At 41.4% G+C, this 13,851-nt stretch overlaps 1 protein-coding gene across 4 annotated transcripts in view; it reads left to right on the top strand.

Annotated features, from left to right (window-relative positions):
• DDR2 (discoidin domain receptor tyrosine kinase 2) overlaps positions 1-13,851 on the top strand; it is a 151,011-nt gene that overhangs the window by 98,775 nt on the left and 38,385 nt on the right. For 2 of the 4 annotated variants that reach the window (XM_081223780.1, XM_081223779.1), the window contains one exon: positions 466-574. The exons of 1 other annotated variant lie outside the window; for it this stretch is intronic. In XM_081223780.1, coding sequence (XP_081079906.1) covers positions 493-574 — 82 coding nt within the window. In that variant the 5' untranslated portion in view covers positions 466-492. Of the gene's footprint in view, positions 1-465; positions 575-2,321; positions 2,417-13,851 lie in introns of those variants that run through there. One more of the 4 variants, XM_081223782.1, reaches the window with a different exon arrangement.

Here is a 13,851-nt window from a genome sequence, read left to right as displayed (position 1 = left end):
TACCATTCTAGACCTTACATCTTTTGAAAGGCAAACACATTAACGTCATTGAATGTTTTTCTTGGGTTAATACTGGAATCAATATTAAAATTATGAAAAAACATTGTAAATGTAAGTTTTACTTTATCACCATTCACAATTTGGGTAAGTATTTATCTAACTAAAACTTTGTTACCCACCTATAGTTTGGCTAATTTTAATTCCTTGAGTATATGATCTAATAGAGTTTGAAAATTCTTATATTATATAACTATTGAATGTCCCAGAGTTTGAAAATTCTTAGAGTACGTGACTATTGAATGTCCCATTCAAGTATTAAAATCCATGATTTAAAGTTCTGAATATAGAAATAAACACTGTAAGAACACAAAGATGCAAGTTGTGTTCATTCATGTTGAAAGTATCTGCCTCACTCATTTCCTCTCCTTCTCTTTCTTGTTTTCTTGCATTTTTGGTGGGCTGCAGGCTCCAGTTCCAACACCATCTTCTGAGATGATCCTGATTCCCAGAATGCCCTTGGTGCTGCTCCTGCTGCTGCCTATCTTGAGTTCTGCAAAAGCTCAGGTTAACCCAGGTAACACAGCCATTGCTCAGCCCCATGCTGGAAGACAGCTGAACACTCAAGCCCATCAGTGTTCATCTTGGGAAAGCCACTGCTAAGGGGCCCAAAAGGTCATTCCTCCCTCCCTTTTTTTCCCTCCATGGTGAAACCTGGCCATAGCAGGAACAGAAATTACTGTACTCTCTCTATGACATATTGTGAAAGGGCAGTAGGATAGAATAAAAGGAAAATTTTTAAAAATGGGAGGTAGAAGAAGCAAACATTTGCTTCTGCATCTTCTGGGACACCGAAGGAGAGAATTTTTAGATGGCTTGGAGAAATTCTGCAGGTTGGTTTTCTAGTTATGTTTGGCTGTCTGAGGCCTGTATTTTACTTAGATGTCATGTTATGTTTTGGGGACCCTGGTTTTGTAGGATCTCAGGCAGTTTTCCTTTCCTACAGGGTGTGGCCATGCTCAAAAATAGGTATGTTAGTCTCCTTCCCCCAATTTTTAAAATTACATGTATATTTTAACTTTAAGTTGAAGTATGCAGTTGTATCACTTGTCTATTACCATAGTAATGCCACTTAACAACTTATGCAAAATTGGTGATTTAGTCTGCTCTTTGTTGGACTATTCTTCTGGTCTCTTTTGGATTCGTGCACATATCTGGGAATAAGCTGGTTATTGGCTCATTGAGGATGGCCTTGGCTCTGGCAACTGGGGCAACTTTGCTGTGCTCTCTTCTAGCAGATTAGTATAGATATATTTTAATGTAAATTGCACAGCAGCAAGAGCAGAAAGGGAAACATGCAGCATGTTTCAAGCCAGTGCTTGAGTCATGTTCTCTGAGATATCATTGTGCAAAGCAAGTCACGTGGCCAAGCCCAGAGTCAGAGTGGGAGAGCACAAAAAATTACACAGGGAAGGTCTGAATACCTTCAGGGAGGGGAAGCATGAAGGGTTGAAGTCATTTTTTTCATTTTGCCACAAATATAAATATAGGAAAGTAGATATAGCGTAAGTGCTCAATTTGATGAATTTTACAAACTGAGCACATCCATCTAAGCAGTATCCAGATTAAGAGACAGAACTGTACCAGCACTTCAGAAGCTCTCCTCACACTCTCTTTCAGTCACTTTTCCCCACCCTCACCCCAAGGGTAGTCATTATTTTGTTTTCTAACAACATAAATTCATTCTTCCTTGTTTTGTACTTTATTTAAGTGGAGTCATCTTTTGTGTCTGGCCTCTTTCATTCAATATTTTGTTCATGATATTTATCCATATCATTGCATGCAGTTGGTGACTGTTTCCATTATTGTATATTGTTATTTTATTTGAATATTTTATTTATTCAGTCAACTGTGGATGGGAATTTGGATCATTTCCAGTTTGAGCTCATTATGAATAAAGCTCCTATAACCCTTCTTGTAAAGGTCTTTTGATAGAGGTATATACTCAAGTCAAAAGACTTGAGTATATACCTAGAAGTGGCTTATATGTTTCATATAATCTGTTTTTCTACATGTGGCCAAAGAGTTTTCCAAAGTGATTTTACCAATATACCACCCCATGGCAGTGTATGAGCATTCCAGTAGCTTCATTCTATATTTGGATTCCTGAGGGCATTTTCATTTCCTCTTCTTCATATAGCATGAGTGTACATTTGTGAAATGCTCACCTTATTACTTTCTTATAATAAGCTTAGTTGGTGTATCCCAGATCTGAACTTTGACACCATTCTTTCATTTTTCTGCTTTGTATTCCTCTCACCTAGTTGAAGTCTGGTTGCCTCCTACTACATTTACCAAGCCCAGTGTCATTCTCCCTGCTTTGGTCTCCAAGGAAGAGTTGCTGTGAATGCACAGAATGGTAGGATGTTTTGGTGCTTGGCACACTCATAGAGACTGGTATGACATGAGGCTATTTAAATGACTAAACCAAAAGAGCTAGCCATCTGTGTTTGACAACATCGCTGTAGCCCTGGAACAGAAAACAGGCTGTTTGAAGACAGCAAGCAGTTATCTTTAAAAAATTGTCCCCCATTCCTGGCATCAACTATTTCTACTGGCTCTTTCTGCCAAGGAAAAAGAAATAAAGGTCTTGACTTGCAAAGATCTTTATAGGGACATGGAATATTTGAGGTATGCTGAGGGCATAATACTTCCCTCTACCATTTCTTGTATTTTACCAAGTTAATCTGGAGACAAGCAATGGGAAGCAGTGAGTCTAGTCACAAAGCTTGGGGCTCATGGAGGCTTAGGGCTCACACATACTGATGAACTCAGAGTAGGTACATAATAAATGCGTGTTGATTTAAGGATGACTTTTCAGAAGTCCTTATTGGTGTCACCGAAGGACTGAAAGTAATAGAGTAAATTCTTGGCCAGTTAGATTTTCCCCACAGGCTGGCCATTTGGTATAAATAGATGAAATGTTGGAGTTAAGTCAGGAGAATTGGGTTGTAAACAAATCTTATATACAATCTATTGTTAAATATTGAAATATGTTTTAATAGATTATTAAGTATAAATATTGTTTGGCAAATAGTAACTGGGCTAAGCATTAAATTCAATTAATATATAAAGTCTAAAACAAACACTGATTTAAGCTCATTTTGAAGATTTCACCATGACCATTGGTCAGTGAGCCTTCTGTCTTAGTATGACTTATTCATAATAAGGATATTGAATATTTTAAAATATCAATCTAGACAAAGATGCAGAAGCCAACAGAGGGTGAATAATGTTGCTATTTAGAGAAATTCTCTACAATTGAGATCCTAAGTGTCCTACAGTTGCCACTCCCATGGAGGCTGCAAAGTAGTTCTAGTGTGATACAGGTCAAGGCATGAGGGCAGTTGGGCTGGTGGCTCACTGCTCTGAAGCACTGGAGTTTTGACAGTGGCAGCAAAGCAGGTAGTGGGTCAGGTGATGTTAGTAGCATTTCCAGTAGTGGCAGTGTTGAAATTGGTATTGTCACTATGGGCTGCTGTGGAAGGTTTGCAAGTCCATATGGGAAATACTGACATACAGGTGTGTGTACATAGTCTTGAAGTGTGAAAGGTGTGCCTAGCCCTCTTCTAGCTGCAACAGTGCATCAGGGATTGGGACCTACTGACTGTCAGTTCAAGGAGGAAGTCACTGGAAAAGTTTGAGGCAGTTCCCTCTGTCAACATCTTGTCTCAGGAGAAACATTTAGCTATTGGCATCTGCATCAAAGAATCATACCAACAATTTCTGAACAACATTTCTACAAACCATCAAATGGTTTGGATATTATTAGAACATTCTAATGAATGATTTGCAGTTCATTTGGAATGTAATATTTAACTCACTTAGACAATTATTTTGAGAACAATCCTAGTTACAATCCTGGCTTGGTTTTTTTTTTTTTTTTAATTGAAATGTAGTTGCTGTACAATATTCTGGTGTACAATGTAGTGATTCACAACTTTTTAAGGTTATACTCCATTTATAGTTATTATAAAATAGTGGCTATATTCCCCATTTTGTACAGTATATCCTTGTAGCTTGTTTTATACCTAATAGTTTGTACCTTTTAATCCCCTACTCTCCCCTCTGGTATTGTCCCTCCCCCCTTCTCTCTCCCGTCTGGTAACCACTAGTTTGTTCTCTATATCTGTGAGTCTGCTTCTTTCTTGTTATATTCACTAGTTTGTTGTATTTTTTAGATTCCATATATAAATGATATCATACAGTATTTGTCTTTGTCTGACTTATTTCACTTAGCATAATGCCCTCCAGTTCCATTCATGTTGGTGAAATGGCAAAATTTCATTATTTTTTATGGCTGAGTAGTATTCCATTGTATATATACACCACATCTTCTTGATCCATTCGTTTGTTGAAAGACATTTAGGTTGCTTCCCTTGGCTTGGTCTTAAATTAGTTGCATAGCACTACTAAAAGTCATTATATTTTTCTTTGTACTTTCTTAATCCTTTCACTAGTAGTAAATGAAGTTGGATTAGATAATGTATGAGATCCTTTGTCACAATCCTACTATGATTTAGTGGTATGGGAACTTTACTGCCCATATTGGAAGATATTGCTAGGCTTTGGGCTTGGAAACGGGGTCCCTGAACTTACATGACTATTCTTTGTAAGAAAGAGCATTTGTCCCCAGCTCCCTGCCACTTCCCAGGCTCAAGGATCTAAAGTCTGAACTTCAGAAGAATCTTGCCTTTAAGGCTAAGCACATAGGAGATAGCTGATGAATATTTTTACAATTTAAATCCTAAAATCCTCCCTAGTGAGAAGTTGAGTCCAGAAACCCCGCCCCAGCCTAGCCTGCAGGAGCTTCATAGTAATAGAAGCCACCTTCCTAGGGCATCTTTTTCTCTAGAGGTGGGCCCAAGAGGAAACCTTTTACACAGAAGAAATAGCACAAGCAATGGCTGGGAGGGAGGGAAAGTTCACATGCAGGGTGATGAGCAAAGGACCCAATAGGGCAGTTTTCCATCCTCCGGTAGGGTCCATGGGTCAAGAATCCTCTTTCTTAACTTGGGCTGGGGCTACTGGACTTAATAGGAGAGCCAAGGCTACCTCCATGGGAAATGGACACCTCTAGACTCCACAATGAAGTACAAGAATACTCCTGGCTATTGAAGTTTTTTGATCAGACACCAGGGTCAGGCTCCTCCAGAATGTATAAAACTGGTGTTTCAGTGGCCATTAAGGGTCCAGAACCTTGTGGAATTCCAGGTAGGAGGAAGTAATAGAAGTAAACTGGTTATTCTGAAAACCTAGTCCTGAAAACCTGAAGTCCTGAGGACTCACTCAGCCAACTAGAAAACTGCTGTATGTGAAGAGCACAGGGGCAATTGTCCCCACTCTCCTGACTTGGGTTGTGACAACTACTTGTGGTTGGAAAAGGGAGAAACACCTCTTCTCTCCAACAAGCAACCCAGGCATTTAGGATCCATGGTACAGAGCCAGGGCAGGGCAGTGCTGGGACTTCCCATTTCCATCCTGGATTTTCCCCTCATAGGAAGCAGGCAACTTGCTAGCAGTTCAGAGCTCTTGGGTGGGGCAGTCCTCCTTTGGTATCTAGAATGTTCCCACTTTGAAAGGAGGAACAAAGACGTTAAGGGGTTGAGATTCAGAGAGGAGTTCTCCTACTGGCTCCAAATTGGTTTTCGGTTCATCCCTGTGGTTTTATTCTTTCCAACATCAGTCCTGCATTCAGTGAGTTCTTAGGGTCTAGGGACCTAGAATGCTGCAATGAACCTTAGAGATATTTAAGTCCTTCCTTCTCATTTTACAGATAAAGGAACTGGGAGTCAAAGGGGGTGAATGATTTGTCCATGACTGCACACATAGCTAATGGCAAAGCAGGGAACCCCGGCTCCTGTCTCCCAGCCCCAGGTTTCTTCCACCAGACTACCCACTCCTCTGGGAGCCACTTGAGGAAATGATCTTTCTCTAATAATCATGTATAGCTGGGCAGCCTCATGGTTTCCTTTCTGTGACTTCTGATGTACATTTATGGGGGTGAGAGGTAATTTGGGTTTAAAGGACAGCCTGAAGCCAAGGAATAGGGTAAGACATCAGGATCCTATAGAGGTCACACTTGGAACCTCGATCTTGTTAGCGCACTCAGCAAGCAAGGCTAGAGCTAGAAGTCCTTCAGGACTGACTCACCCTTGCAAAGAAACCAAAGTACTGGAGATGCTCTGGTGCTTTCTGCACAGAGCTGTCCCCTTCTCCCCACTCCCTCATCTCCCACTAAGGCTGATACCTGCTACACATGTTTCTATACTAAAAATAATTTCTGTTTCCCAGGGTTCTCATTATTCATTTTCTCCAGAGATGTGCTGAGAGGGTTTATGGGGCCTCAACTGTTAATCAGAATGTGGTGCTAGTTCTAGGTTTCTGAAACAAGGCCTGAGGTGCTAAGGCCGTGTGTTTGTACGTATGTGTACGTGTGTACTTCATATGGCTTGAGCAGGGCCCTGGGAAGGCACCTCCTGGGTTGAATTTCTCATAAGTGAGCGATGCTAGCTGCTGCCCAGATTGGCTCTTTCTTGCTTGTGTGTTTGTTTGTCGAGTCTAGCCTCAGGGTGGCCTTTGGTATCCTTCCTGCCAGTAAAAGGATCTTTCTCTGGGGATAACAGGAACTCATTTGCCCCTTAAGCACTCTTAGTTGTGCCAAATGGGGGAAAAGAGAATGCAAATTTTGAAGAAGAATACCAACTAATATTTAATGAGCACTTAATATATTCCTGGTATGATTCTAAGTGGCGTCAACAAATATAATCTTCACAATCATCTTATGAAGTAGGTGGTATTGTTATTCCAGTTTCACCGAGGGGAAATTGAGGCCCAGAAACATTAGGTAACTCAAGATTATAGACCTAGCCAATGCTGGGATTTGATCCTCCTCTGCGGAGCACATTCTTGACCTCTGTGCTCTACTGCCTCCTGGAGTGTAAGACTCATTGGATGTTTGTGCTACCCAATCACATCAAGTCTCCAATGTCATGCTGGCTGAGATGGTGAAGGTATGAGAGTGACCCAGAGATAAAGGAATTTGCCAGTCTCAGTGAAAAAAGGAAGGGAGAACACTGAGCTCAAGTAAAGGCACAGAGCCACAAATAGAAGAAACAAGAGGGTGGAGGTGGTTGTCACCGAGAGGTCATAGGGCAAAGATGAGGTCAAGGTGTTGCCATAAACAGGAACCACATGATTTTGGGATCCTCAGTATGTGACAAGTGCTTTCTGCTTAAAGGCTTTGCCTTCACCCAGTGATAACAAAATGCTGTGCCAATGTCTTCCCTCCCAGAATGCACGTTCCTTTTGCTGTAAGATTTCAACAAATCTGGGATCAGGACATTCTAAAATCTAAACAAGCAATAAGCTTCTCTGGGCCCTCTTTCTAGATTGTCCCCTAAATTGGTGTTTCTTCTTGACCCTGAGGTCGTACTACAGACAGCATGGAGAGTATGTGCTGACAGCAGAGTGTGATGACAACAAAGATGGTGAAGAGACCACGGCAACTGAGAGATCTAGATTCTAGTTCCAGCTCTGTCACTATCTAGCTTAGTGACTTTAGCTAAATCTCTGCACCTCACTTTGCTCCCTTATAAAATGGGAAGAATAAACTCTGCTTTCTGTACTTCACAGGGTTACTATAGGGAGACCAAATGAGATAATGAAGTCAATGGGCTTTGGAAAGTTATATGCAAATATCAGAGAGAAGGAAATTAAAATAACCCAAACACTATAAAACAATAGTTTCTATCAAGCAGATGATGGAGGAGGAAAGAGAAAAAGTGTTCATTAGTGACTATTATCGTCTGTGGTCTCCAAGAGAGACTCAAGTTACCTTTGGAGAATAGGGGTTTCTAACAACCCTGAACTCCGGCCATCCTAATTCCAAGGGATTCAGGACCGTGTGCCCAGGCTGAGCATATCCATGACGGTGTATTTTTTCTGAGGAGAATAGTGTGATTGTTGACTTAGCTCTTGGTCTTAGCCAACAGGCCTCTGAAGAGCATGGATGTGGTAAGATAGCCCTCCCAGAATTTTTCAGTGGTTTGGACACATACACAGTAAAGTAAAGCAAAAGTTAAGACATTCAAAACAATGAGGGTTTTGGAGCAGGGGGGCTTAAGTGGGAGGTGATGAGTTGTTAAAAAGTATGCAACTTCTTTTTTTCCTGCTTCACAGATGTTTATGACTTTGGCTATTGTCTTATTTGGTGTGGTGTGGATCTCTTGTGTCCTCATGATGGACACCTATCACAGTGCTTGGCTTATAGAGGCAATCAATAAATATTTGAGGAATAAAAAGAAGGTAGGAAAGAAGGGAAGTTAAGAAGCTCCCAGGCTTCTCTGTTTTTTCTAAAAAAATGGATCTAAATTATGCCATGTGAGACTTGATCTCACAAAGATGTTCAGAAGCTGAGAAGAGGCCATACGATATCATCCCTTTAAGTGACGGGAGTGCAAAGTAGAAGGATGATAGACTGAAGTTCCCTGAGCTGCAGCTACTAATGTGCAGTAAAGAGATTCAGCCTCTGATGTCTGAGGGCTGAGAGAGCCCTTCGTCTTGCAGAGGTAGAGTTCAGCCTCTGTTTATTCCTAAAAGCTTAAGGTCTCCCTCCTTTGGCTTGTGGGCAGAGCATTTTAGTGATTATAAATAAAGAAAAATGTGCTTAAGTTTACCCAAATATGTGTAAAGCTTTTACTCTTGACTTTTCAAGGGAGGGATTCAGATTTAATCTTTTGGGTGCTGTAAGCTGTAGTCAATATATAAGGTCTAACAATGAAGAATATCTTCTATGTATAAGCATTGCTAACTTAAGAAATGGTTCATCCTGGCATAAGAGAAGCCCTGGCTATGGGGACAGGCTAAAAGCACCTTGAGAAAGCTATAATATTAGTTCATTTGTTTTTAGTAGGTTAGACCAATACTTAGGACTTTGTCATAGCTTTTCTTATTGAAGAACTTGCTCAGTAGTGATGGATGGCTATCCTACTACTACTATACTACTAGTACTGCTACTACTACTACTGCTACAACTACTAATTATAACAGCAACAATGACATGGTATATCTATGGCTACTGGTTGTATTTCTTGATTAAGTAAAATTAATCCTTAATTTCTTTTATGAGGATGAATCTAAATTCCTCTCTTGAAGTGCCAAGAGTAAGAAGTTTACAAATACTGGGGTAAATTCAAACAAAGTTTTCTTTATTTATAACCACCAGGATGTCCTGAAATTGACTTGGCCCACTTCTCTGTGAGGCTAGGGTGGTCTTCTCTTTAGAAATGTGTTTTGATCTTTGATTTTCTTAAGAGGAGGTGAACCCAAAGTCCAGATTGGCCAACAGTGAAAGCAGTTGGATCTGCCTTTACTTGGTAGGGTAGAATTTCTCCACTCTGGGCAATTGGTAAGGGTGTAAGCTTGGATTCTTGGCTATTCAGTGCTTTTTAAAAACTCCTGTGTTTTCTCTGTGGCCTCTCTTCCTGGTGGGTCCTGAACTCTAATCTTTGTTTTGTCAGACTCAAAAACTCAGTTCAGCCTTTCAGAGGGCTTCTCCTTAGGTTTCTCCACTGCGCCTCTACACAGCACCATCATTTGGCAAATGTGCTGAGCAAGAAAAAAGCCGCCTGCTAGGAGGATCCCAGGTCTACTTCAAAAGCTCTTGGATTTTATCCTCTGGTGACCCTCTAACCAGTGCAAACCCCAGAGTCAGCCTCTTGCCCTTGCCTCCAGTTGACAAAGGGCTACACATGACTACAGAAGTTATGCCACCTCTCCGATTCTCCCTTCTCTGAAGCTTCAGTTTCTCTGTTCTCACTACCTCAGCAGCAATCAGATGCCTTCAAGTAGATGATTTGTGAATTTTATTCAGTTCTTCCAGTTATCCTCAGGTAGAGGGTTACTGTAAGCTACGCCATGACACCTGGAAACAGAAATAAAACGTTAACTTTTATCTCGTTGCCATTGTGATTCATATTAACTGATTATGCTTTGCTTTTCGAATTGGCTAGTAGGAAGCTCAGAGACAAATTTGAGGCCCATCACCAGCAAAAGGTATAAAACCAAATGTAATATTTTGGATATAAACCTTAGCTCCATCTTATCTTATTGTCCCTGTTCTCTTTCCCCTTACCCACATTTCTCCACTTATTTGTCTGTTTATTTATTTACTTAGTATCTTATACAGCTTTGGAAACCAATTCCAATCTTTTGTTTTTTAGAATGATCAAAGTAAAAATAGTTAAGAAAATAACACCTAACCTTTATTAAATGTTACTGTTCTAAGCATTACTCTGCTCTAAACATTACTAAGTACTTGACATATATAACTCATATTTCCTTACAACATTCTTATAAACAAGTACTATTATTACTGTTAAACTGAGAGGCTTAAAGCTTAATTAATCTTCCTAAGGCCATAAAACCTTTGAATTGCTTAAGAAAACATGAATGTAACATCCCCTCTCCTTCTCCTATATCATTTACTGAGCCCTATTGCCTTCCAGGAAGTGTGCTAAGTTCTTTGAATACATTATATTAAATCTCCACAACAACCCTGCTTGGCAGGATTATTAAAAGACTAGGAAGTTGAGGTTCAGAGAGGCTTAGTAACTTGTCTTGGGGGTCCCGCAATTTGGAAATGGCAGAATCAAGTTTTAAGCATAGACCTATTTTGATTCCAAACTATGCTGTGGCTTTCTTCTCAACTCCTGACTCATGGCTACCCAGCTGTGTCTTCAACCTACCTCCCTGTTGAGGGAATGAACACACTATTTTACTACGAGTCTTTCACTGACTTTGTTAACCAGGAAGAAGAACATATCTTGTCTGACCCTCATCACAGTACCCGGAAATCCAGTATAGCTTGGGTCCCCTCTTCTGGAGCTCTGCAATAACTGTTTCTGGAAAATATTTTGGGCTTTTAGGAGAACTGCAATTCTAAAGAAGTGTTCCTAAGGGCAATTTAGACTTGGGCAAAAGAGGTCTTGGCAAAATAGTTTCATTGTACCTAGAGGAACCCAAATAATTTTCCTTGGCACCTAGCAAGATCCCTTTATGTAGATATTTCCCTGCACAGTCAACCAGTCTGAAGTAGCCTGCTAGGTGTAGCTTATGGAGAGAAAGGGCCCAAATAACAGCTTCTTTAACTAGACCACCTTGTCCTCTCTGGAGCTGAAAAAACTAGGTCATGGTAGCCTGAGCTTGAAGAAAGAGGAACCAGGGCTCAGGGGATCTGAATTTCAGTCCTGATTACCCTAGTCAGCTGTGCATCCTTGAGTAAGTCAATTCACATTTTTGGGCCTCAGAGATTCTGATATTTAACATGGAGCCGTTGAAGGGATTGGTTTCCTAAAGTTCTGGCTCTAAAGTTTTATGATTGCAAATGTTCCTTTAGGCCAGAGACTGTCTTGGGTCCCCTGGTTGACCCTAATAACTGCACCCCACCCCTGTCAGTCTTACCTTGCCTGTGCCCAGAGAGGCCCAGCTGTCAGCTCTTCATGCCTCAGGCCTTCTGTGTGTCGTGTATGTGTTTTCTTGGAAGCTGCATATAGGACACTCATTGATGGGGGCCTGTGGTCTGGAGCTAACAGTGAGATGGTAAACATCATGGAACAAGCAGCCCTTTCAGGCTCTCAACTTTGGCAGCACAGTGTGAAAATAATTCTTGGAAGCTGGGGCCTGGTGGCCGCTGCTTCTCCTCAGCCTGCCTGCCAGGTTCTACCAGAGCTCAGGATGGACCGAGCTCCCGCCTGGGCATGTAGCAGCCAGTACTGGTAGTTTTCCACTCTGAGAAACTGGAAAAGTGAGTTGGCTTCTCTGTCCAGGAGACTGGTGGATAGTGGAAGCGTCAGGAAACCACCAAGACAACTCAGCAGGCAAAATCAGGTGATACTTCTTTGCTGCAGGGTCTCTTGCTTCCCTTGCTATTTTCTGCCTTTTCATGCTGCTTTATATTTCATAATGTGGAGCTCAGAGGCAGATGGATAGGCTTTGATAAACGATGAGGTAGGCTTGGGGGAAAGCAAGGGGACCTGACAATTAGGACTTGGCAATTCTGAGTCTTTGCTATTGGCTGGGATGCCTTCCACAGAAGGAGTTTACCAAAAATAGGCATATTCAATAGGAAAACCACATTGGTACTGCTAAGAAGTGCCACGTTGGTTGCCCTGGGCCAAGGTTCATCCTGGTTGCAAAGACCCACTAGGATGAGAAAGGCCATCCAAGATCATCTTGTCTGTTTTCCTGTGTCCTTTCTCTGAGGCCCCTGGCAATACTGATTCATCAAGACACTTTGCCTAATGGCTGCTTCGCTGGCTCTTGTCTCTGAATTCCCTTTCCTCATCCTTATATTCCTTGGTCTCAACTTCTAGACCTCCAGCCCCACTCCATTGTCTGAAGAGGGTGTATAACACTTGTGGCCCAGAGCCTTATTCTAGCTTGAGCTGGGGATCCTCCACTGACTAATATTCATGTCAGAATTTCTCTTCCTTTCATGCAAATGCCCACAGAGCCCTTGAAAGAGCATCCCTGACACTCACTGTCCTCTGGAGATGGTTGTGAGCTGGGAACAAGATGGCGTTCACTCTGACAAGCCTTGACCCTTGTTGGGGAAATGCAACTGAGCAGGGTATTTTTTCAGGAAACATGGGCTGAGTATCTTTTGTGGCCAGGCACTTTGGGAGGTTCTGGGGCAGAGAAATGAATCAGTTGCAGCACCTGCTCTGAAGAATTCAACTTGTGGTTAAGTTCACAGTCTCCATTCATCCATCCTTGCATTCATCCTTCTGTCCATCTACCCATCTCTCTATTTCTTTGTCTACTTATTTATTTGCCAAATGTGTGTTGAGCATCTAATGGTGCTCTGTGTTGGCAGATGGTGAGGGGGAAAAGAAAGAATCTGATATGATTACTATTCTCAAAATTGCTTACAGTTTCAATAAGCAGGTAAACAAGCACAAGTAAAATGGAAACTCTCTGGTGAAAGTTGTTACCTAAAAGAACCCCCCATTTTCCCCACCATCACTTTTATCCTCATACCATGTTTTAGTGTTTTCCATAGTTTTGTCACACTACCTGAAATAGTAATAGCTAATAAGAGCTATAGTCAAATAGACAATTTGATTGACTATTTTTTAAAAATTATTTATTTAATTTATTTATTTTTGGCTATATTGGGTCTCCATTGTTGCGCACGGGCTTCCTCTAGTTGCAGCGAGCGGGAGCTACTCTTCCTTGTGGTGCACAGGCTTCTCATTGCTGTGGCTTCTTTCGTTGTGGAGCACGGGCTCTAGGCATGTGGGCTTCAGTAGTTGTGGAATTCAGGCTCAGTAGTTGTGGCACATGAGCTCAGTAGTTGTGGCTCTTGGGCACTAGAGCGCAGGCTCAGTAGTTGTGGCACACAAGCTTAGGTGCTCCGTGGCATGTGGGATCTTCCCTGAACAGGGCTCGAACCCGTGTCCCCTGCATTGGCAGGCAGATTCTTAACCACTGCGCCAACAGGGAAGCCCTGATTGCCTATTTGATTGTTGAAAATCTATTGCCTTTTGTCTCTCTCCCCTACCAGAAAGTAAGGTCCATGAGATAAATCATTTTCTCTATCTTATTCACTACTGTGTCTTCAGAATAGTACCTGCCACATAGCAGAACCTTATTTATTAAATAAATACACAAATAGTCATTAAATAAATATACTTGTTAAATAAATCCATGAACAAATCCATGAATAAATCCATTAATAAATCCATGATAGGTTGCAATAAAATATGTAATGGCCCAGGCTTACAAGGAAGT

Source organism: Mesoplodon bidens (assembly GCF_964165515.1).
Source record: "Mesoplodon bidens genome assembly, chromosome: 2".
NCBI lineage: Eukaryota > Metazoa > Chordata > Mammalia > Artiodactyla > Ziphiidae > Mesoplodon > Mesoplodon bidens.
This window is presented reverse-complemented; position numbering and strand designations above follow the sequence as displayed.